Source organism: Python bivittatus, unplaced genomic scaffold, assembly GCF_059951505.1.
Source record: "Python bivittatus isolate LINGU-HERP-01145 unplaced genomic scaffold, Pbiv_v1 ctg000610_np1212, whole genome shotgun sequence".
NCBI classification, from domain to species: Eukaryota; Metazoa; Chordata; class Lepidosauria; order Squamata; family Pythonidae; genus Python; species Python bivittatus.
Genome location: NW_028277088.1, coordinates 29,983,025 through 30,001,461, shown reverse-complemented (window position 1 = coordinate 30,001,461; position 18,437 = coordinate 29,983,025). Strand labels below are relative to the sequence as shown.

At 38.3% G+C, this 18,437-nt stretch overlaps 1 protein-coding gene across 1 annotated transcript in view; it reads right to left on the bottom strand.

The window, feature by feature from the left end:
- Positions 1-1,221: 1,221 nt before the first annotated feature.
- ABCB5 (ATP binding cassette subfamily B member 5) overlaps positions 1,222-18,437 on the bottom strand; it is a 39,744-nt gene continuing 22,528 nt past the window's right edge. The window contains exons 18-28 of the mRNA XM_088150539.1: positions 17,945-18,049; positions 17,370-17,447; positions 15,809-15,892; positions 14,864-15,067; positions 13,713-13,813; positions 12,558-12,698; positions 10,387-10,543; positions 9,374-9,571; positions 4,155-4,361; positions 2,139-2,285; positions 1,222-2,004 (exon numbers count right to left, since the gene is read on the bottom strand). Of these exons, the coding sequence (XP_088006665.1) occupies positions 1,807-2,004; positions 2,139-2,285; positions 4,155-4,361; positions 9,374-9,571; positions 10,387-10,543; positions 12,558-12,698; positions 13,713-13,813; positions 14,864-15,067; positions 15,809-15,892; positions 17,370-17,447; positions 17,945-18,049 (1,620 nt within the window). The 3' untranslated portion in view covers positions 1,222-1,806. The remainder of the gene's footprint in view (positions 2,005-2,138; positions 2,286-4,154; positions 4,362-9,373; positions 9,572-10,386; positions 10,544-12,557; positions 12,699-13,712; positions 13,814-14,863; positions 15,068-15,808; positions 15,893-17,369; positions 17,448-17,944; positions 18,050-18,437) is intronic.

Genomic DNA, 18,437 nt, shown 5'->3' with positions numbered 1-18,437 from the left:
GCTGCAGATATACCAAGTAGTAAGTTAGTTTACATAGGAGTAGGAAAACGAATCTTTCACATTATGTCCCCTTAAAATTAAGGGGTCTTTGAATCTCCAAGTCTCCCCCAATGTTGCACACAGTGATTCTAAAAATAGGCTGGTAATTGATTTATCATTTGAAAATATTCCCTATTAATTATGTAAATTATGTGTATAATTTATATAAAATAATGACTAATACAGTAATTAAAAGTTTCAACCTATTGGTTGATTGATTAAGTGCTAACATGTCAGTGGCAACTCTTAGTGGCCCCATGGATAGATTTTTTTTTCCAGAGGATATTGATTAGGCATAGTGAAGTTTTGAGTACCTTATTAAAGTACAGTATATATAATGCATATAAGTATATTTTCAGTTTGCGTTATGGTCATGATAGAGTTTTTCAAAGCCCTTGGTGTTAATTATTTTGTCTTGGTCTTTGAGTTCAAAATTATAGTGCCATAGTGCCAGATATTGAACAATTATGGCTGTTTTGATGGGACCAACATTTTTATTATGGGCATCCTTGATAAATGTTGATAGCATTGTTCCAAGGGACAATTGATTCTCTTGTGATACTACAAAGCTTCCTATGTCTTGCTTAATAGAATACTAAATTGCAAACCTCTTGTGGAGTGCAACAAGTAGAACATAGTTAAAGAGAACAATCAGAAACTGTAGTTTAACCGAAGCCTCTGGGAAAGTCTCCTGACTTCTAATACTAGCTTACAAAGCTAATACTGGAGATAAAGTTACACTCCATTCTAAAGCTGAGGAATATAAAGCAAAGACATTAAACTCCTATGCTAGTGAGATTCTGAAAGAACTGTAAGAAAGACCAAAAAAAAAAAAAAAAGATTCCTGAAAATTTACAATGTATGACTAAGCAGGAGTCAAATTACAACATGCAGAATCCCTTATCAAGAGGAACCAGAACATAATTTTCAAAATTATACTAGCAGAAATATCATTCTGACATTAACTGGTGTCACTATTGTTTCAGTCTAGTGTGGCAATTACAAATAAAATGATATCAGTTTGTTTTCTGTAAAGCCAGTAGAAAATTATTTTTTATTTCCTGGTTTGCCCCTTTTGAATAAAGAAGAAAAAGAGACATCATGCACTATTTAGATTTTTTAAGGATGTTTTCTTTTTATTATTTCTTGAAGTTTAACATTTTGAGGAGATGTATGTTCCACCGGCACCTTGGCTATCACTTGCTCTCTGCTTCCTGGACTTTTGGACTTTGATTTTCTAAATGAATTATTTTGGAAGTCTATATTTAGAAGATATTTTCAGTAGGACCGGGCTGATTACTTTCAGAACTACTTTACCACCCCACTGAGTTTCATTATGGAGTTACTAGTTTTTTCAACATTTCTATTACTCTTACATAAGTTACCATCAGCATTATAATAAAAAACACATGTGCAACACAGCAACATATAAATAAGTATCTTCATGCAAATAGCCAAAATATTATGCATGCACCTGAGAATTCCTTGATAATGGAACATGGAACAGCAATCTTCATATTGATTCAGTGAATTCTTTTTAGTGTGCTCAATGGGTTGTGCAAAAAAAAAAATTAAAATGAATGAAAAGTGTAATTCGTGCACAAGAGACCCACTTCCACCATATTATTGGTGCTTCAGTTTCAATGTGGCACAGTGGATTGCTCTTTGAAAACCCAAACCTGCCTTGGACTTGCTGAATAGTGGTTTGTAATATTGCATTTTGGTCTAACTTCTCAAAAACTTTTGTTTCTGGCTCTATCAATACAACTACTGGGGTACTTGGGCATTGACAAGCGCATAATAAAATCCCTCCAATGCCAGCAGCTGGCTGTGAGTTCCTTGTTCTACTACTCTGCCATTCTGGATGACTGCTATGACGTCAGAATTCTGGATTGTTGACAGTCGGTGAGCAATAACAATGCAGGTTCGGCCTTTTCGAGCATCATCTAATGCTTTCTGGACAATCTGCAGTCAAAGGCAAAAGGGAAATATCTTTATAATGGCACCAGAGATGCACTTTTTTTCCAGTTTAGATCATTTTTCAACTAGTGGCCAATTGCTTATATATGAGGTAGGAAGTCAGCTGTGGTTTTACTTACCTTTTCACTTTCTGTATCCAGAGCTGATGTGGCCTCATCTAGAAGCAGAACTGCAGGTTTTCGCACAAGAGCACGAGCAATAGCGATTCTTTGCTTCTGCCCTCCTGAAAGCTGTGCTCCTTTATCACCCACTCGAGTATTGTATTTCTGTTTTTAAAAAGAGAACACTATTGGTATTGTAAGAGAGTCAACACAGAGTCTTAAGATAGTTTGCATAACTCTAATATCAAGTATAGACAGTTTGTAAATTAGGAAGGAAAAACGAATGTAAGTAGCATTAATAAGATGCACTTTAATAGGACAACAGCCTAATCTTTAAAATACAGTTTTGTAATTTTTCACAGGAATAGAAACATCTTCAACTTGGTACTCCTCTAATTGTATTGCAAATTCTTGACTGGCATTAAAAAAAATTCTGTTGCTTGGGTTCTAGGACAAGAATTCTCACTCCTCTAGAGCAGGGTTTCTCAACCTTGGCAACTTTGAGATGTGTGGACTTCAACTCCCAGAATCCCCCAGCCAGCATGCTTCAGTTCTGGGAGTTGAAGTCCACACGTCTCAAAGTTGCCAAGGTTGAGAAACCCTGCTCTAGAGGATCAGTGGCTTGGAAGCACTTTCTTAGAGAAATGTAGTGAGTTTGGAATGTCAACAATAGTTTGCTGGCTCACATAAAACTTGAAATATTTATTTTCATAATCTAAGAGAATTATATTAAAACAAGTCAGTCCACTGAACAATTAAAAGAAGAAGCCTGCACTTTCATTTTTATATGGAAAGATCACATCAAATATTCCTTAACTACTCTTAATAAAGAAGTCAAGTAGGAGCACTGAATTTTCATTGAAAATAAACTAATATACCTACATTTCACAGTATGTAGCACTGTTATATGAATGAGAGAACTGAAGAGAATAATCAGCCAATTCCCTTTGACCTACCTCAGTTCAGCTGAGCTTAAAAAAGTAGACATTTAACAACTTCAGTAAAATACGTAAGAGATTGTCAACACCCCCCCCCCCTTGTTTTAAAAAGTTACTGAATGTCACCAGGTAAGTATCAAGTTATTACTTTCAAGTACCTGTTGCAAAACAAAAATAGCAATGCATTTTTTAAAAATTAAAGTCACATATGAGAAAGGGTCTGTCTTACGTTAGGCTTGCTGAAATACAATAAAAATCATTACAGTGGTGCATCAGTTCTTGTCTAGACATTATTTTCACTTGTAAACAGGGTTCCTTCTGGGTAGGGTTACCAGATATCTTAATAGGTAAAGGAGGACATGGACAACTGGAAGGAGGACAAATGGGGGGGGGGGAAGGAGTTTTGACTTTTTGGCATCCATGACAAAAATTACAGCAAAAAACTATCAAAAAAAAAAAAAGTCCATAAGATTATATGTATATGAAATGACTTTCTCCAGCATCAGAAAGACTGGTTTCACAATAGTTTTCCAACAAATCTTTATCTTCAAGAACATATGCTAGTGATAATATAGAATTGATGATGATGATTTTCAAATTTCACCCTAGAAATTTATGATGAGTCATGTGATCTAAAGACTAGACTCTTAAGTCTGTCAACAGACTAGGGAAAGAAAGAAGCAGATAATTTACAACGTCATAAGACATGAAAGTTTCAATGTGAAAACAGTCCGAAAAACCCAAAGACACTCAGAAATATTGATTTTAAGGCTACACCTGCCCGATGGAGGATATCAGGACGAAAAGGAGGACATGTCCTTAAGATTATTATATCCTCCATTTGCTGGATGTCTGGTAACCCTCCTTTTGGGATATGTTCCCTCCACTGTTTCCAAGGTCCAAGTTATGGATCTCAAATGAAATTATGGTACCTGAATTATAAGAAGAAAAATTATCAGTTGAATTTCAAAATATAGCCTTACTTTTTGTTTGTTCGGGTTTGTTTTTTTTTCCCCTGGTCATTAGCCTTACTTCACAGCAGAGATCTGTGCAAACTGGGATAATTAATCTCATGCAGAAAAAAGATGCTAGATACCTCTGGGAGATTTTCTATAAAATCGTGAATATTGGCTGCTTTAGCTGCTTCTTCAATTTCTTCCTGGCTAACAATTCTGCTGTTATCTCCATATTGGATATTCTCTGCAATACTGCAGTCAAACAGAATCGGTTCTTGTTGCACAAGGCCCAGTCTAGATCTTAGCCACTGTATATGTAGCGATTTGGTGTCTACTCCGTCTGCAATCTGAAAATAGAAAGGAAATATAGCTCTCTTCACTGCAAGGTTGAAAATATACTCTGTACAAGCACACATACTCTATGCACTGTTCCCTTCTGGAATAAGCAATGTTATGCAAAACAGAGGAAAAAAAAGTAATAGTAAGCAAAAGAAACTGGACTAAGAAGATAAGAAAAAGAAACATAACTGAATTTAGTTTTCACCAACACAATTCACTCTATCTCTTTATACGTCACACTTTTCTACCCTTGAAAATCATCCTTGCTTCCACTACATACTCTTTTTTTGGAGCGGGGCGGTGCCTTCTAGTCAGTGTTGCCTGGACTAGTCCTTAAGTTTTCTTGGCAAGATTTCAGAAGTGGCTTGCCATTGCCTTCTTCCTAGGGCTGAGAGAGAGTGACTGGCCCAAGGTCACCCAGTAGCTTTGTACCCAAGGAAGGACTAGAACTCACAGTTTCCCAGTTTCTAGCCTGGTGCCTTAACCACTACACCAAACTGATGGTGGTGGTACTTATACACCCTGCCTAATACGTTACTTTTTGTTCTTTAAACTTCACATCTCCCTCATTTTGAGGATCCCATCATGTCCGTCCAACCACAACTTTCTTGGTTTTCTCCTTCCTCTCCACCTATTCACTTGTTCCTTTATATAGTTTTTGGGGGATTCTATTCTCTTCTGTTCTCTCTATATGGCCAAATCACCTCAGTGTACTTCTTTTATGCTGCTTCTGTATTCAGTCCACATTAATTCAGAACCTATAGATTCTTAAGCCATCTCTTCTTGTTTCACTGCTCAATTTCTTAAATATCATATTGCCAGTGCCTTCAAATTTTATGTTTCTCCTCAATTATCCAATTCTCACTTTCATAATAACAAAGTTGGCAGAAGCGTGCTCTTTCTCACAGCCATTTAACTTCTTTCAACAAACATACATTCTTCGTAACAGTTCACCCAATATCCCATCCCTTTCTACCAGTATTTGCCCAACTTAAAATTTCTCCACCCACTTTCCAGTCTTTAGTAAACATTCTACAAATTCATTTAGTTGCTATAGTTTTTCATCATTTATATATAACTTGCAACCATTCACTCCATGTCAAATACCATTATCTTTGTTGTTGTTTAGTCATTAAGTCGTGTCCGACTCTTCGTGACCCCATGAACCATATTGCGCCAGGCCTTCCTGTCCTTCACTGCCTCCCTGAGTTTGCTCAGTTTCATGCTCATTGCTTCAGTGATGCTATCTAACCATCTCATCCTCTGCCGTCCTCTTCTCCTTTTGCCTTCAATCTTTCCCAGCATCAGGGTCTTCTCCAAAGAGATCTCTCTTCGCATTAGGTGACCAAAGTATCTGAGCTTGAGCTTCATTATCAATCCTTCCAATGAGCAATCAGGGTTGATTTCCTTTAAGATTGACTGGTTTGACCTCCTAGCAGTCCAGGGGACTCTCAAGACTCTTCTCCAGCACCACAGTTCAAAGGCATCAATTCTTCGGCGCTCAGCCTTCTTTATGGTCCAGCTCTCACAGCCATACATTACTACTGGAAAAACCATAGCTTTGACTATGCGGATCTTTGTCGGCAAGGTGACGTCTCTGGTTTTTAATATGCTATCTAGGCTTGCCATAGCTTTCCTCCCAAGGAGCAAGCGTCTTTTAATTTCATGGCTGCAGTCTCCATCTGCGGTGATCTTGGAGCCCAAATAAATGAAGTCTGTTACTGCTTCCATTTCTACCCCTTCTATTTGCCAGGAATTGATAGGTCCAGATGCCATGATCTTAGTTTTTTTAATGTTGAGTTTCAAGCCAGCTTTTGCACTCTCCTCTTTCACCCTCATCAAGAGGCTCTTTAGTTCTTCTTCACTTTCTGCCATTAGGGTGGTATCGTCCGCATATCTGAGGTTGTTGATGATTCTCCCTGCAATCTTAATTCCGGCTTGTGATTCTTCCAGCCTGGCATTTCTCATGATGTACTCTGCATATAGGTTAAATAAGCAGGGTGACAGTATACAGCCTTGTCATACACCTTTCCCTATTTTGAACCAATTGGTTGTTCCATGACCGGTTCTAACTGTTGCTTCTTGTCCCGCATACAGATTTCTCAGGAGACAGGTAAGGTGGTCTGGTACTCCCATCTCTTTAAGAATTTGCCACAGTTTGTTGTGATCGACACAATCAAAGGCTTTTGCATAGTCAATGAAGCAGAAGTAGATATTTTTCTGGAACTCTCGTGCTTTCTCCATGATCCAGCGAATGTTGGCGATTTGATCTCTAGCTCCTCTGCCTCTTTGAAACCCAGCTTGTACATCTGGTAGTTCTCGGTTCATGTATTGCTGAAGCCTAGCTTGTAGGATTTTGAGCATAACCCTGCTAGCATGTGAAATGAGTGCAATTGTGCGATAGTTTGAGCATTCTTTGGCGTTGCCCTTCTTTGGAATTGGAACATAAACTGACCTTTTCCAATCCCGTGGCCACTGTTGCGTTTTCCAAACTTGCTGGCATATTGAGTGCAGCACTTTAACACCATCATCTTTTAGTATTTTAAATAACTCAGCTGGAATACTGTCATCTCCACTAGCTTTGTTGTTAGCAATGCTTCCTAAGGCCCACTTGACTTCACTCTCTAGGATGTCTGGCTCAAGGTCAGCGACCACACCAGTATGGACATCGGGGACATTAAGATCTTTCTTGTATAGTTCTTCTGTGTATTCTTGCCACCTCTTCTTAATCTCTTCTGCTTCTGTTAGGTCCCTGCCTTTTTGTCCTTTATCATGCCCATCTTTGCACTAAACGTTCCTTTCATATCTCCAATTTTCTTGTAGAGATCTCTAGTCTTCCCCATTCTATTGTTTTCCTCAATCTCTTTGCATTGTTCATTTAAGAAGGCCTTCTTATCTCTCCTTGCTATTCTCTGGAAATCTGCATTCAGTTGCTTGTATCTTTCCCTTTCACCCTTGCTTTTTGCATTCCTTCTTTCCACAGCTATTTGTAAAGCCTCATCAGACAGCCATTTTGCTTTCTTGAATTTCTTTTTCTTTGGGATGGTTTTAGTTGCTGCCTCCTGTACAATGTTATGGACCTCCGTCCATAGTTCTTCAGGCACTCTGTCTACCAAATCTAATCCTCTAAATCTATTCATCACCTTCACTGTGTACTCACAAGGAATATGATCTAAGTCATACCTGAGTGGTCTAGTGGTTTTCCCTACATTCTTCAATTTAAGCCTAAATTTTGCAGTAAGAAGCTCATGATCTGAGCCACAGTCAGCTCCTGGTCTTGTTTTTGCTGTCTGTATAGAGCTTCTCCATCTTTGGCTGCAAAGTATATAATCAATCTGGTTTCGGTATTGACCATCTGGTGATGTCCATGTGTAGAGTCGTCTCTTGTGTTGTTGGAAAAGAGTGTTTGCTATGACTAGCTTGTTCTCTTGACAGAACTCTATTAGCCTTTGCCCTGCTTCATTTTGTACTCCAAGGCCAAACTTGCCTGTTATTCCGATTACTCCTTGACTTCCTACTTTAGCATTCCAATCCCCTATGATGAAAAGGACATCTTTTTTGGTGCTAGTTCTAGAAGATGTTGTAGGTCTTCATAGAAGCGGTCAACCTCAGCTTCTTCAGCATCAGTGGTTGGGGCATAGACTTGGATGACTGTGATATTGAATGGTTTGCCTTGGATACGCACTGAGATCATTCTGTCATTTTTGAGGTTGTACCCCATTACTGCCTTTCCGACTCTCTTATTGACTATGAGTGCAACTCCATTTCTTCTAAGGGTTTCTTGCCCACAGTAGTAGATATAATGGTCACCCGAATTAAATTCACCCATTCCCGTCCATTTCAGTTCACTGATTCCCAAGATGTCGATGTTCAGTCTTGTCATCTCATGTTTGACCACATCCAGCTTGCCTTGGTTCATAGATCTTACATTCCAGGTACCTATACAATATTGTTCTTTACAGCATCGGACCTTCTTTTCGCTTTCAGATACATCCACAGCTGAACGTCCTTTCGGCTTTGGCCCAGCCGCTTCACTCTTTCTGGAGCTACTTGGAATTGCCCTCCGCTCTTCCCCAGTAGCATATTGGACACCTTCCGACCTGAGGGGCTCATCTTCTGGTGTCATATCTTTTAGCCTTCTAACATTGTCCATGGGGTTTTCTTGGCAAGGATACTGGAGTGGGTTGCCATTTCCTTCTCCAGTGGACCACATTTTGTCAGAACTCTCTGTCATGACCTGTCCGTCTTGGGTGGCCCTGCACGGTATAGCTCATGGCTTCACTGAGTTACGCAAGCCCCTTCGCCACGACAAGGCAGTGATCCATGAAGGGGACCATTATCTTAGTCTTCAATATATTACTTTTCAGATCTGTATTCCTTGGCATATCATACAATCTATCTAAAGTTGCTGCAAATTATTTAGACTCTCAGGCCATGTGGAAACCTATAGGCACATCTTCTGTTTGCAGTAAAGCCACGCTGTACACCCCAAATTTTGCTCCTCCTCATCTCCTGTACCTGTCAAACATCTTCCCAGGCACATTTAACAAACTAATCCTCCTGTAGTTTTTTCATTCACTAATGGTATATTTTGCCATTATATAAAGAAACAATAACATTATTCTTCCAGTTGTTGGGCACAGATGCAGTTAAGGAAGCAGCAGATCTACTCCATAAGCAAACCTCATCCATATTTTAACATTTTCCCAGTTATTCTGCCTACACCTGTGTCTGGACTGCTTTTCTACATCCTCACAGCTTTGTCCCCTCTGTATACAACATCTTTCTTCTTCATTTTTTGAGGCAAAATCTCTTATATGTGCTGTCATCCATGAGGAGTTATTCTCATCCTGGCTATGATAAAACTACCCCTACTGCTGCACATTAAATCACTACTTATTTGGTAAAGGTAATGGCTCATAACTAATGATCCTGACAGAGAAGTAGCCCTAGATATTACAGCTCAGATATGTCATCATGTGCCAAAGAGATGTTTTCAGCCGAACCAAGGCCCACTTACCACTTGTCCTGAAAGGGGGTCATAGAATCGCTCTAGAAGCTGAATCGAAGTGCTCTTGCCACAGCCGCTGCTACCCACCAGAGCCAGAGTCTGGCCCTTCTTAATCTTTACATTGAGCCCTTGCAAAACCTGAACTTCTGGTCTGGTTGGATATGCAAAATGGATGTCTTTGAATTCAATGTTGCCTTCAAATTTCTCCTACAGTGGGGAGAGGTGAGGAAACGATGAGAACAAACACAAAAATGCTGTGATTTTGCACAATTTTCTGTCTTTTTCTTTTCCTGTGCTCCTCATGTAGTACTAATAGTAGTAGTAGTAGTAGCAGTAGTGGAATGGTTGTAGTAACAACAATAAAGTACTTCCATCCTATATAGAGAAAGACATTGATTCTCCGTGGGATAGTTTTTTTTAACTCTTACTCTCCAGATCTGATAAACTACAATAATATGTCCAAAGAAAATTCTACTATTTGATTTTTTTTTTTTTACATAAGCAGTCTGATGTTATTTTAAATTAACTGAAATAAAGAAAAAAGTGAATTACAGGATGTTCTCCATTTTTTAAATGGCTATTCTTCTTAGGCAATATATATTTTCTTGGTCATTTCTGTATATGAGGAATGGTTAGTTCCCCTGTTATTCCTTTTATTGTTTACAAAATACAATGCAGCAAACATTTAAAACACATTAAAATATAAGGGGATAATCTGATGAAAGTGAAGTTCAATTTAAGAATGAGTTTAAATTTCCCACTGAAACAAAGGGACTGGGGGAAAACTCTTATAGAAATAACATTACTTGGAAGTAAGTCCCAGGATTGTAAAATGATGTTTATTGTGCAGTATTGAATTTATTGGTTTATTCATTTATTAGATAGCTAATTATACACATTACCTAATAAATTTTCAGATCAAATTTGCAGAAACCAAAGCAATACTATTGCCAATTTCCATTGCACTACAAAAATCATGCCAATTTAATATATTAAAAACAGCATGAGCTGTAAGATCTTACTAATTTTTCCCCTTCTTCATTATAGCTGTCAATTAGAGGCTTTCGATCCAAAAGCTGAAATATTCTTTGGGCAGAAACCTTTGATTTGCTAAAATCAGGTGCAAGAGAATTAGCTTGGCCAGCATTCATTGCAGCAAAAATCACTGATGAGAAGACTCTGGAAATAAAAAACAAAAATACTAGAGCTGTATCAGAAAAAAATATAAATATATACTTTTAAGTAACAACTTTGTTGAAGCCAGCTGTAAATGGCACTGATTTTGCAACTAGAGTTCTACACTGTAAGCCTTTTTGAACAGAACCCATTACTCTGAGTTTTGTATCTCTACAGGGCATACTAGACATTAAATAAGATCAAGTAAAACATTTTGCCAAATGTCTGTATATTTGGCCATATACGCTACGTGCAATAAAACTAGACAAAAAGTACTGCATGCAGTGCAACCTAACATGAAAAATTGAAGCAAAAGGATTTCATGCTATCCAAGAAGACTAAGTCAAGAGCTTGTATTTGTAGCTGTCATCCTATATGTACTTTCCTGGAGAAGTCCCAGTGAACTCAGTCCATCTTAGTCTTAGACAGATATGCATAGAATTGTCTTGTGACAGTTTACTTCAGCAACTAAACCAAAGATTATCCCCTCAGTCAAACGAATTATCCATCAAACAGAACAAGAAAATATGAAACTATGATACTCTGTTGCAAAGATTAGAGGTTGGAATTCAACATTATCTCTTGTCAAGATTAAAGGTTATAATAGACAACTTGAGAAAAAGTGTCCATCTTTCCCTTCTCAGTGACAGTTGACCTTAAATACTGTATGCCAAAAGTTCCACAAGTCTTGATAAGTATGAATAGAAGCTGTTGAGTTAGTGGCAGATACTGACATTATGCCCCAGTTCTTACTATAACTTAAACAGGACATGAAAGGAACAATCCTTCCCCATTGTTGCTTCACAGCAAGGGGTATCCAGAGGAGTACTACTTTTGAACTGGAGATTCCCAATGACTTATTATATTATCATTATTAGTAGGAACTATCAGCTTTGTCTTATATGGAATCAGGGCCAGGTTATTTGAGGGACCACTTCTCCCCAGTGACATCTATCCTTCCCATCAGGTCTGGCAGAAACAGCTCATTGCGGGTTCCATCCACTAGAGAGTGTCATCTGAAGGGACCCAGGAGGAGGGCCTTTGCTGCTGCTGCATGCACCCTATGGAACTTCATTCCCCCCAAGGTCAGGCTGACCCCAATCTGGATGGCCTTCCAGAAGGGCCTGAAGACCTGGCTTTGCCATCTGGCCTGGGGATCAGAAAAGGTGTGGAGCCCATAAAATGGCTGTACTGTTCTTGAATGACTGTGCTCTCCAGGTAACTGCATTGCATGGTTTTAACTGTTTTAATGTTTTGTATTATTTGTATGGTTGTTTTATTCTGTGTTTTTTGGTATTGTAAGCCTCCCAGAGTCATTCATGTGTGATGGGTAGCCAATAAATTAGAGAGAGAGAGAGAGAGAGAGAGGGAGGGAGGGAGGGAGGGAGGGAGACGGAGGGAGACGGAGGGAGACGGACAGAGAGGGAGAGAGAGGGAGAGAGAGGGAGAGAATGAGACTGATTCCTTGTATATGACACCAAGAACTTTTCAGCTGGTGCCATCATTCTGTAATCTCACATAATGGCACAAAGGTCAATAAACAAACAAATAATACAACCACAATAGTGAAAATTCTCCAAATCTTTGGGGAATATGTTAAAAACTCATGAGATTTGACAATATCACCTCAAAGATCCCGCCTCTTATTTTGCAGAATTTCCAAGTTTTTGCATGGAATCTTGACAAATTTTATGTGAGAATACCAAAAAGGATTGAGATTTCAAGCTTTTTAGTTTACGTTTTTAAATTGTGTGTGTGTGTTTTTTTTAGGTTGTGAAGAAAACATCCAAAGGCAGCCTGGCTAATGGCACCTATACACGCTAAATGTGTAAGCCTTTCTATAAGCAGCGTATGACCTGGCTAAGATGTTACTCATGTGGACTTCTCCTTCGCTATCAACATGACTGCATTTGCTTTAAAAGCACACATATATGCACATACCTACATATGAAAATTGATAACAGTTCATATTTTCAATTCATTGCCATCCATAAAAGCCAAAAGCAAATACACTCACATAAACAGTTGTTCATAGTTCATAAAACAGTGGGCAATAAGCCACGCTCCGAATCTGAAGACAGCTGCATTTATAAAAAAGTTGAAACACTGGCCTATGGCATAGGAAAACCCATTAATAGGAGCATTCTTCAGGGTGTCCCTAATAAAAGAGAATAATTGAGATAATTCACAAGCAATCATAGAATAAAAGGAAAAGGAGGCAAAGCTTCTACATTTCAAACCTTCTACTCAGTTACTATTAATTTAATTCTTAAAAAGCTCTCTAGTAATGAACAATCGGAATGGAAATAAAAATCCAATCATAAATAAGTAAAGTGGTACTGTGATGAAAAGAAGCAGAAATTAAAACAAGCACTATTAAAAATCCCCCAAGTACCCTATGGAGAGAGAACTAATTATCCACAGAAAAGGAAGAATTTAAATGCTTGCAAGAATAGCTGAGGATTTCCCTAGAGCAAAACAACACCAAATCCAAAATACAAACAAACCAAAAAAAAAAAAAAAAGTAGATAACTATGTGGACTTTTCAGAAGGAGAGATATTCTGCAGACAGGGGATTCCTACTGAAAAGCTCAATCTCCAAATAGCTACACCCTATCTTCACATGCAAGGACTCTTGGTGTGGATTACTATAACAGGGCTAGATGGAATTTGGGAACAGCTGGTACGGTTGTCATAGCACATCGGAAAAGTAAAATGCATGTTTAATTGGATCTGTTATATTGAAAAGACTGGGAAATTGCTTTGATGTAAACAAAGGAGGACCAAAGATTTTTTAAAACTGTACTCTGAAGGATACATGCATTAAAATCTGACCACCGCTTATTAGCTATATTAATAATGCTTTCCCCAACAGATTACTTCATCTGTTCACATGATGTTCTGGACAGAAATATTGAATGTAGATGTTAAAAATGTTTGCATCACAATTACATTTGTGTCTGTGTGTGAGAGACGTTATTGCTATACTGTATATGTTTTTATTCTTTTTTGTTTCGTTTCCTTCATTTTTATTGATGGTTTCTTTTTCTTTTTAACACTGTTCAATAAAAAAGCAATTAAAAATAGTGCCTACAAGGAAGAATATGCATCCAAACACATGTGTACACACACAAACACACACACACGAAGGTATAAAACATCAAGTCCTTACTTGTATGGTTCATATAAGCTTGCTTTGTAGTTCTCAAAAAATCTCTCTTCTCTTGTTAATGCCACTACAGTTCTTATATTTTCTACAACTTCTGTTGAAATCTAGGTTTGGCAAAAAGGAAAATATGAGGCATTTACCCACATATATGAGGATTTTTGTGATGTGTAGCATTACCCACCTACAGATGCTAAACTAAGTACAAAACATGTGGGATGGCATACTATAAATGTGGGCCACTATAGTTTCATGATTTATCATGTGTGAACCCAGACAATTGTGATTTATTAAACCATTGTTAAATAAACTATAGTTTAGACAATGTAAGAACAAGTCAAAGATTTTCCTATCATTTTGTTCATCAATTACATTTGTTGTTTGGCTTTTCTCAAAAGGCAATGCAGACCAGCAAGTGAAATCTCTGCCAATCCTTTTCAAAGTAATCTTCCACTAACTAGTTAACTTCCTGGAATCCCTTCTCCCTTGACCTATGTTCTTCCCGGAGAGGGGAGGGAGGAGAAGAAATCAGGATGTTCTTTCTTCCTCTCCAGAAAGAAAAACAGAAAACATGAGATAAAATGCTTCCTTCTTCTCCCACTCTGCTGATCAAAACAAGCTAAGCTGAACTGGGTGACTGACTGTGTGGGGGAACATTTTTCAGTTTTGTGCAATGTGTATGAATCTTGCACTGGAGGCCCGGGGAACCTGTGACCATCCAAGTCATTCTGAAGGACAACTCCCAGTAGCTCTAGTCAGCATGACTAAAAGGATGATGGGAATTGTAATGCAGCAACATCCAGAGGGCCAGGTTCTTGCAGGCTTGCTTATGAAATCTGAGTTTTCCATTTGTTGTGCTTTTTCCCCTGCTTGTTTCAGTGTACAGAATCTCTAAGCTTGTATTAGTGATTTCACATTGCACTGCCTGTAATACATTTTGAGGAAGGGTGGCATGTCAATCAACAGACCAGATTTTCCTGGAGAAGCACTATTGAGAAAAAATGAAGATTAAGGGCTGTGTTAAAATAGACTCAGATCTTGCTAAAATAGTGAAACGGATGTAACTTTATTGAAAGTTCAAATCATATGGCATTTCCTGCCTACTGTCACCACCATAGTCTTAAACTTATCCATGTGTTTATATATGTATAAGATACCCTTCCAGCTTCTTCAAGGGATTTTTGATCCTTAGCTGCATGACCTTCCGTCGATTTCGCTTGAATAGCCTTTGCAACAATGATGAAGGGAATACAAGCCAGGATGAGCAGTGTTAATTGCCAACCGTGTGCAAAAGCAATAATAAGAGCTGTCACAAGTGTAAAGGTGGTCATGGTTAATAAGGCCAATCGACTTCCAGTAGCCTTGAAAATAAACAATAACAACAACAACAACAAAAACAAATTATATCTTTTCTGGTATAAAGCATTTTTTTTTTATAACATTCAATGCACAACAGGGGAATGAGACGCTGTCCAAATGTGGCTGAATTACAACTTCCAGCATCACCAACTAACATGATCAATGTTAGTTTAGCACATCTGAAGGCTCACAGGCTCTCTTTCTCTATAATAACACAACATATCTATGTCTTGCTAAGGTATACTGAAACAGGCATAACTTTATGGAAAGTTCACATCAGATGGCATGATTAACATTTATTCCCTGCGTTTCCAAGTCATGTTGCTAACTTTCTTGAAAAATACAATTTACATAGTTTCTCTTTATTAGTTGAAACTGCCCATTGGGATTTTTATAAAAGTACCATGGGGTGGATGCAGAAGCATCTCTTTATGCTTATATATCATCTGGCAACGTTGCAAAGCCAGTAAGTTAGCTGGCAAAGTTATATCTTCAGTGCCAGACTGATTCACAGGATCTTGGAATCCTGTGGAATGTATCATCCCCAACAAGCTTGTTTTGGAAGATGCAAGTAGAATAATTGTCTGAAGTCGTAAAATAAGACACTGGCACTGATATATTCAAAATGCTAAAGGGGTTCAAATAATGGATTTATTCTCCTGTGACCTGCAACAGTCTCTTATTGAAACCAAGGCAATTATAATTCCAATAAAAGACACAAAAACAATAAGGAAAAAACTTACTCCTTTAACTTGAGAAGCATCTGTTGAAAGCCTGGTTAACAGAACTCCAATACCATTATTGTGATCATCAAACCAGCCAATTTCCTAAAAACAAAAACCAACAAATTGAAGTAATATTTGAAATTATCAACTACTCTTGTTAGAACTCAGAGCCTTTCTCCCTTCTACCTAACCATGGTACAAACATGCCTTGGCAACATCATTTTTTTCTGCTAGGACCCCCTGACATTGCCTTCATCTCATTCCCAGTTCATCAGTGATTCAGGCTTAAGTCACCCTTAGTTGCAAAAGCAGTGCTTTTCCATTGAAGTCCACAACACTCAGTGGCAGTCACAAAGCATGTAAAATCTGTTACACTTTGTCCTCCACTATACTGGAATCAAAGTCAGGCGATCAGTCCTGGGTGGGATCAAGGCAGCAGCTGTAGACAGAACAGTTGGTTGAATAGTCTATCAGTGCTGATTTTAATTCACCAATTTAGTAAAAGGCTGAAATAACAAAATGAGGGGTGTCCACACAGGGGGTCAAAAAAGTCACAATGGTAACTGCAATTGCATGGTTGAAGCCCTGACCCCTTTTTACTTAAAAAGGGGCAGAGCTTCAATCATATGGTCACAGTTGCCAACTTGATATTTTATCCACCTCCACCCTCCCTGTGGATGCACCCAAATAAAACAGTAGAATGGAGGAACAGTGAAGAAGTAGAATGGGCTGAAAGAGCATAACAGGTTGAAATAGTTTAACACTGAAATAATAGGACCAATCTGTTCTTCCATATTACTTCCCAAACAAAATATGATGGACTCTGGAAGTCAGCATTTGTTGCCGCTATTTAAAAAAAAGAATCTAAAAATGCCGCTTTTGATTCAGCTCTGTTTTTTTTCCTACCTAGCTATTCATGAAAATAAAATTAATACTTGGGCCCTCAAATGTTGTTTTCCACTGTTAAACTTAAAGAAGGTATGTTAAATTTAGTGCCTCTAGAGATATGTGAATGTTCTGTAGGTTAATGAATCAATCTTTTTGCAGTGTAACTCCATTCAGAAATTATCAGAATCTACAAGGATGAAGTGAAGGGCTTGCTTTAGCATAAATGCATCGCTCCTATATCTATGTAGACTATTCTAGGCTAGATGGAGGTCAGATAGCTTTTTAAGCACTAGCTTTTTATGCAACAAGGCACTATTTTGGACTGCAGGGGGCAGTTCCTTACCAGCCTTGGCTGAATTGGAAAATCAAAGCAGAATTGGGCCAGTTTAGTATTTAGATGAGAATGTTCCAGGCAATCCCAGGGCTTAGGCTAGCTGGGGATTTATAAAAACATCCCTGAAAAGTCAATGGCAAATCAGCATTACATCGTTGCTAAGATAAGAAAACGACATTGATACGTCCCTAAAGTCAGCAGGACTTTTACTTTTATAATGGAGATTTTCTGCTTTCATTCATTAGTTGACATTTGCTAAAGTATGTTTCTAAAGTTTGATCCATTGTAATTGAAGGCAAGCATTGAAGCCAACCTCGTCCCTAAACTGCTCTTGTTTCCCCTTTCACGCTCTGTTACCTGCTGCAGCAACGCTTTGAAGGAAAGAGAGCGCAACCGCATGGTGAGAGCTTCTCCAGACTTCCCAAAGGTGAATCCCTGCAAGGTGTAAAAGGCAAAACCTTTAGCTTTCTACTTCTAGAAAAGGACCATCAACATCTGAAGGGGGAACATCCAAGAGATGGGGGTGACAGTTCCGATATTTATCAATGCAGAACTTAACCAAACATTCAGGGAATAAAGACAGAACCATACCACAGATTAAGGGGGGAAAAATCACTAATTATGATAGTGATATCATGAGGAACTGTACAATGCAATTTGAATAAAAAAGTTCATGGAAAAGCACGCTGAATGTTGAGAAAGTCTGGATGTAGCCAAATCAGTCAGAAAGACACATGTGCAATTTATGGGATTGCAGTGAAGTGTTTCTACCTGATAGATAAAGAAAGCATGGTGTCAAAAGTCCATCTTTTTAAAATTGTAAGGCTTTTCATGTTGCACTGGTTGAGTAACTTTGTGCCCAATCCTCTGCTTCTTAGAGGATGTTCCTTTGTGACAATTTCTTATTAAGTGGGCCTTATGCTAGCACATACCTGGATTGTATAAGTTATTAAACTGATCACTCCCAACACAAGAAACATGAGAGAATACAGCACTGTATTGCGGCTTTTCTTTACATCATCTTGTTCTTGGAAAGCCTAGTTGCAAAGCATAGCATTAATCACCAGCACAACAAACTATGCAGTTCAAATTATGACCAGTTCCTGCTAGTCAATGTCCCTGGCTTCCATGTTGCTACACTGCACATTACTATCACCTATTCTGAGCATCACATTGCATTTGATATGAAGAATTCCAAACCAATTCTATTTCAGATGATAGGAAATGACCACTAGATGGCAGCAAAGAGATATAGAACAGTTGACCTCTTTACCACCATCTAGTGGTTGCATGGAGCTTTGCAGCCCAGATTTGGTAGTTCCCTATCAGAACAAAATTTATAGCTGATCTCATAGCTTTCTAGAAACAGAAGACTGGATCATGACCAGTCCTTGAGACTCTGCTCAAAATCACTGAATTCAAAGG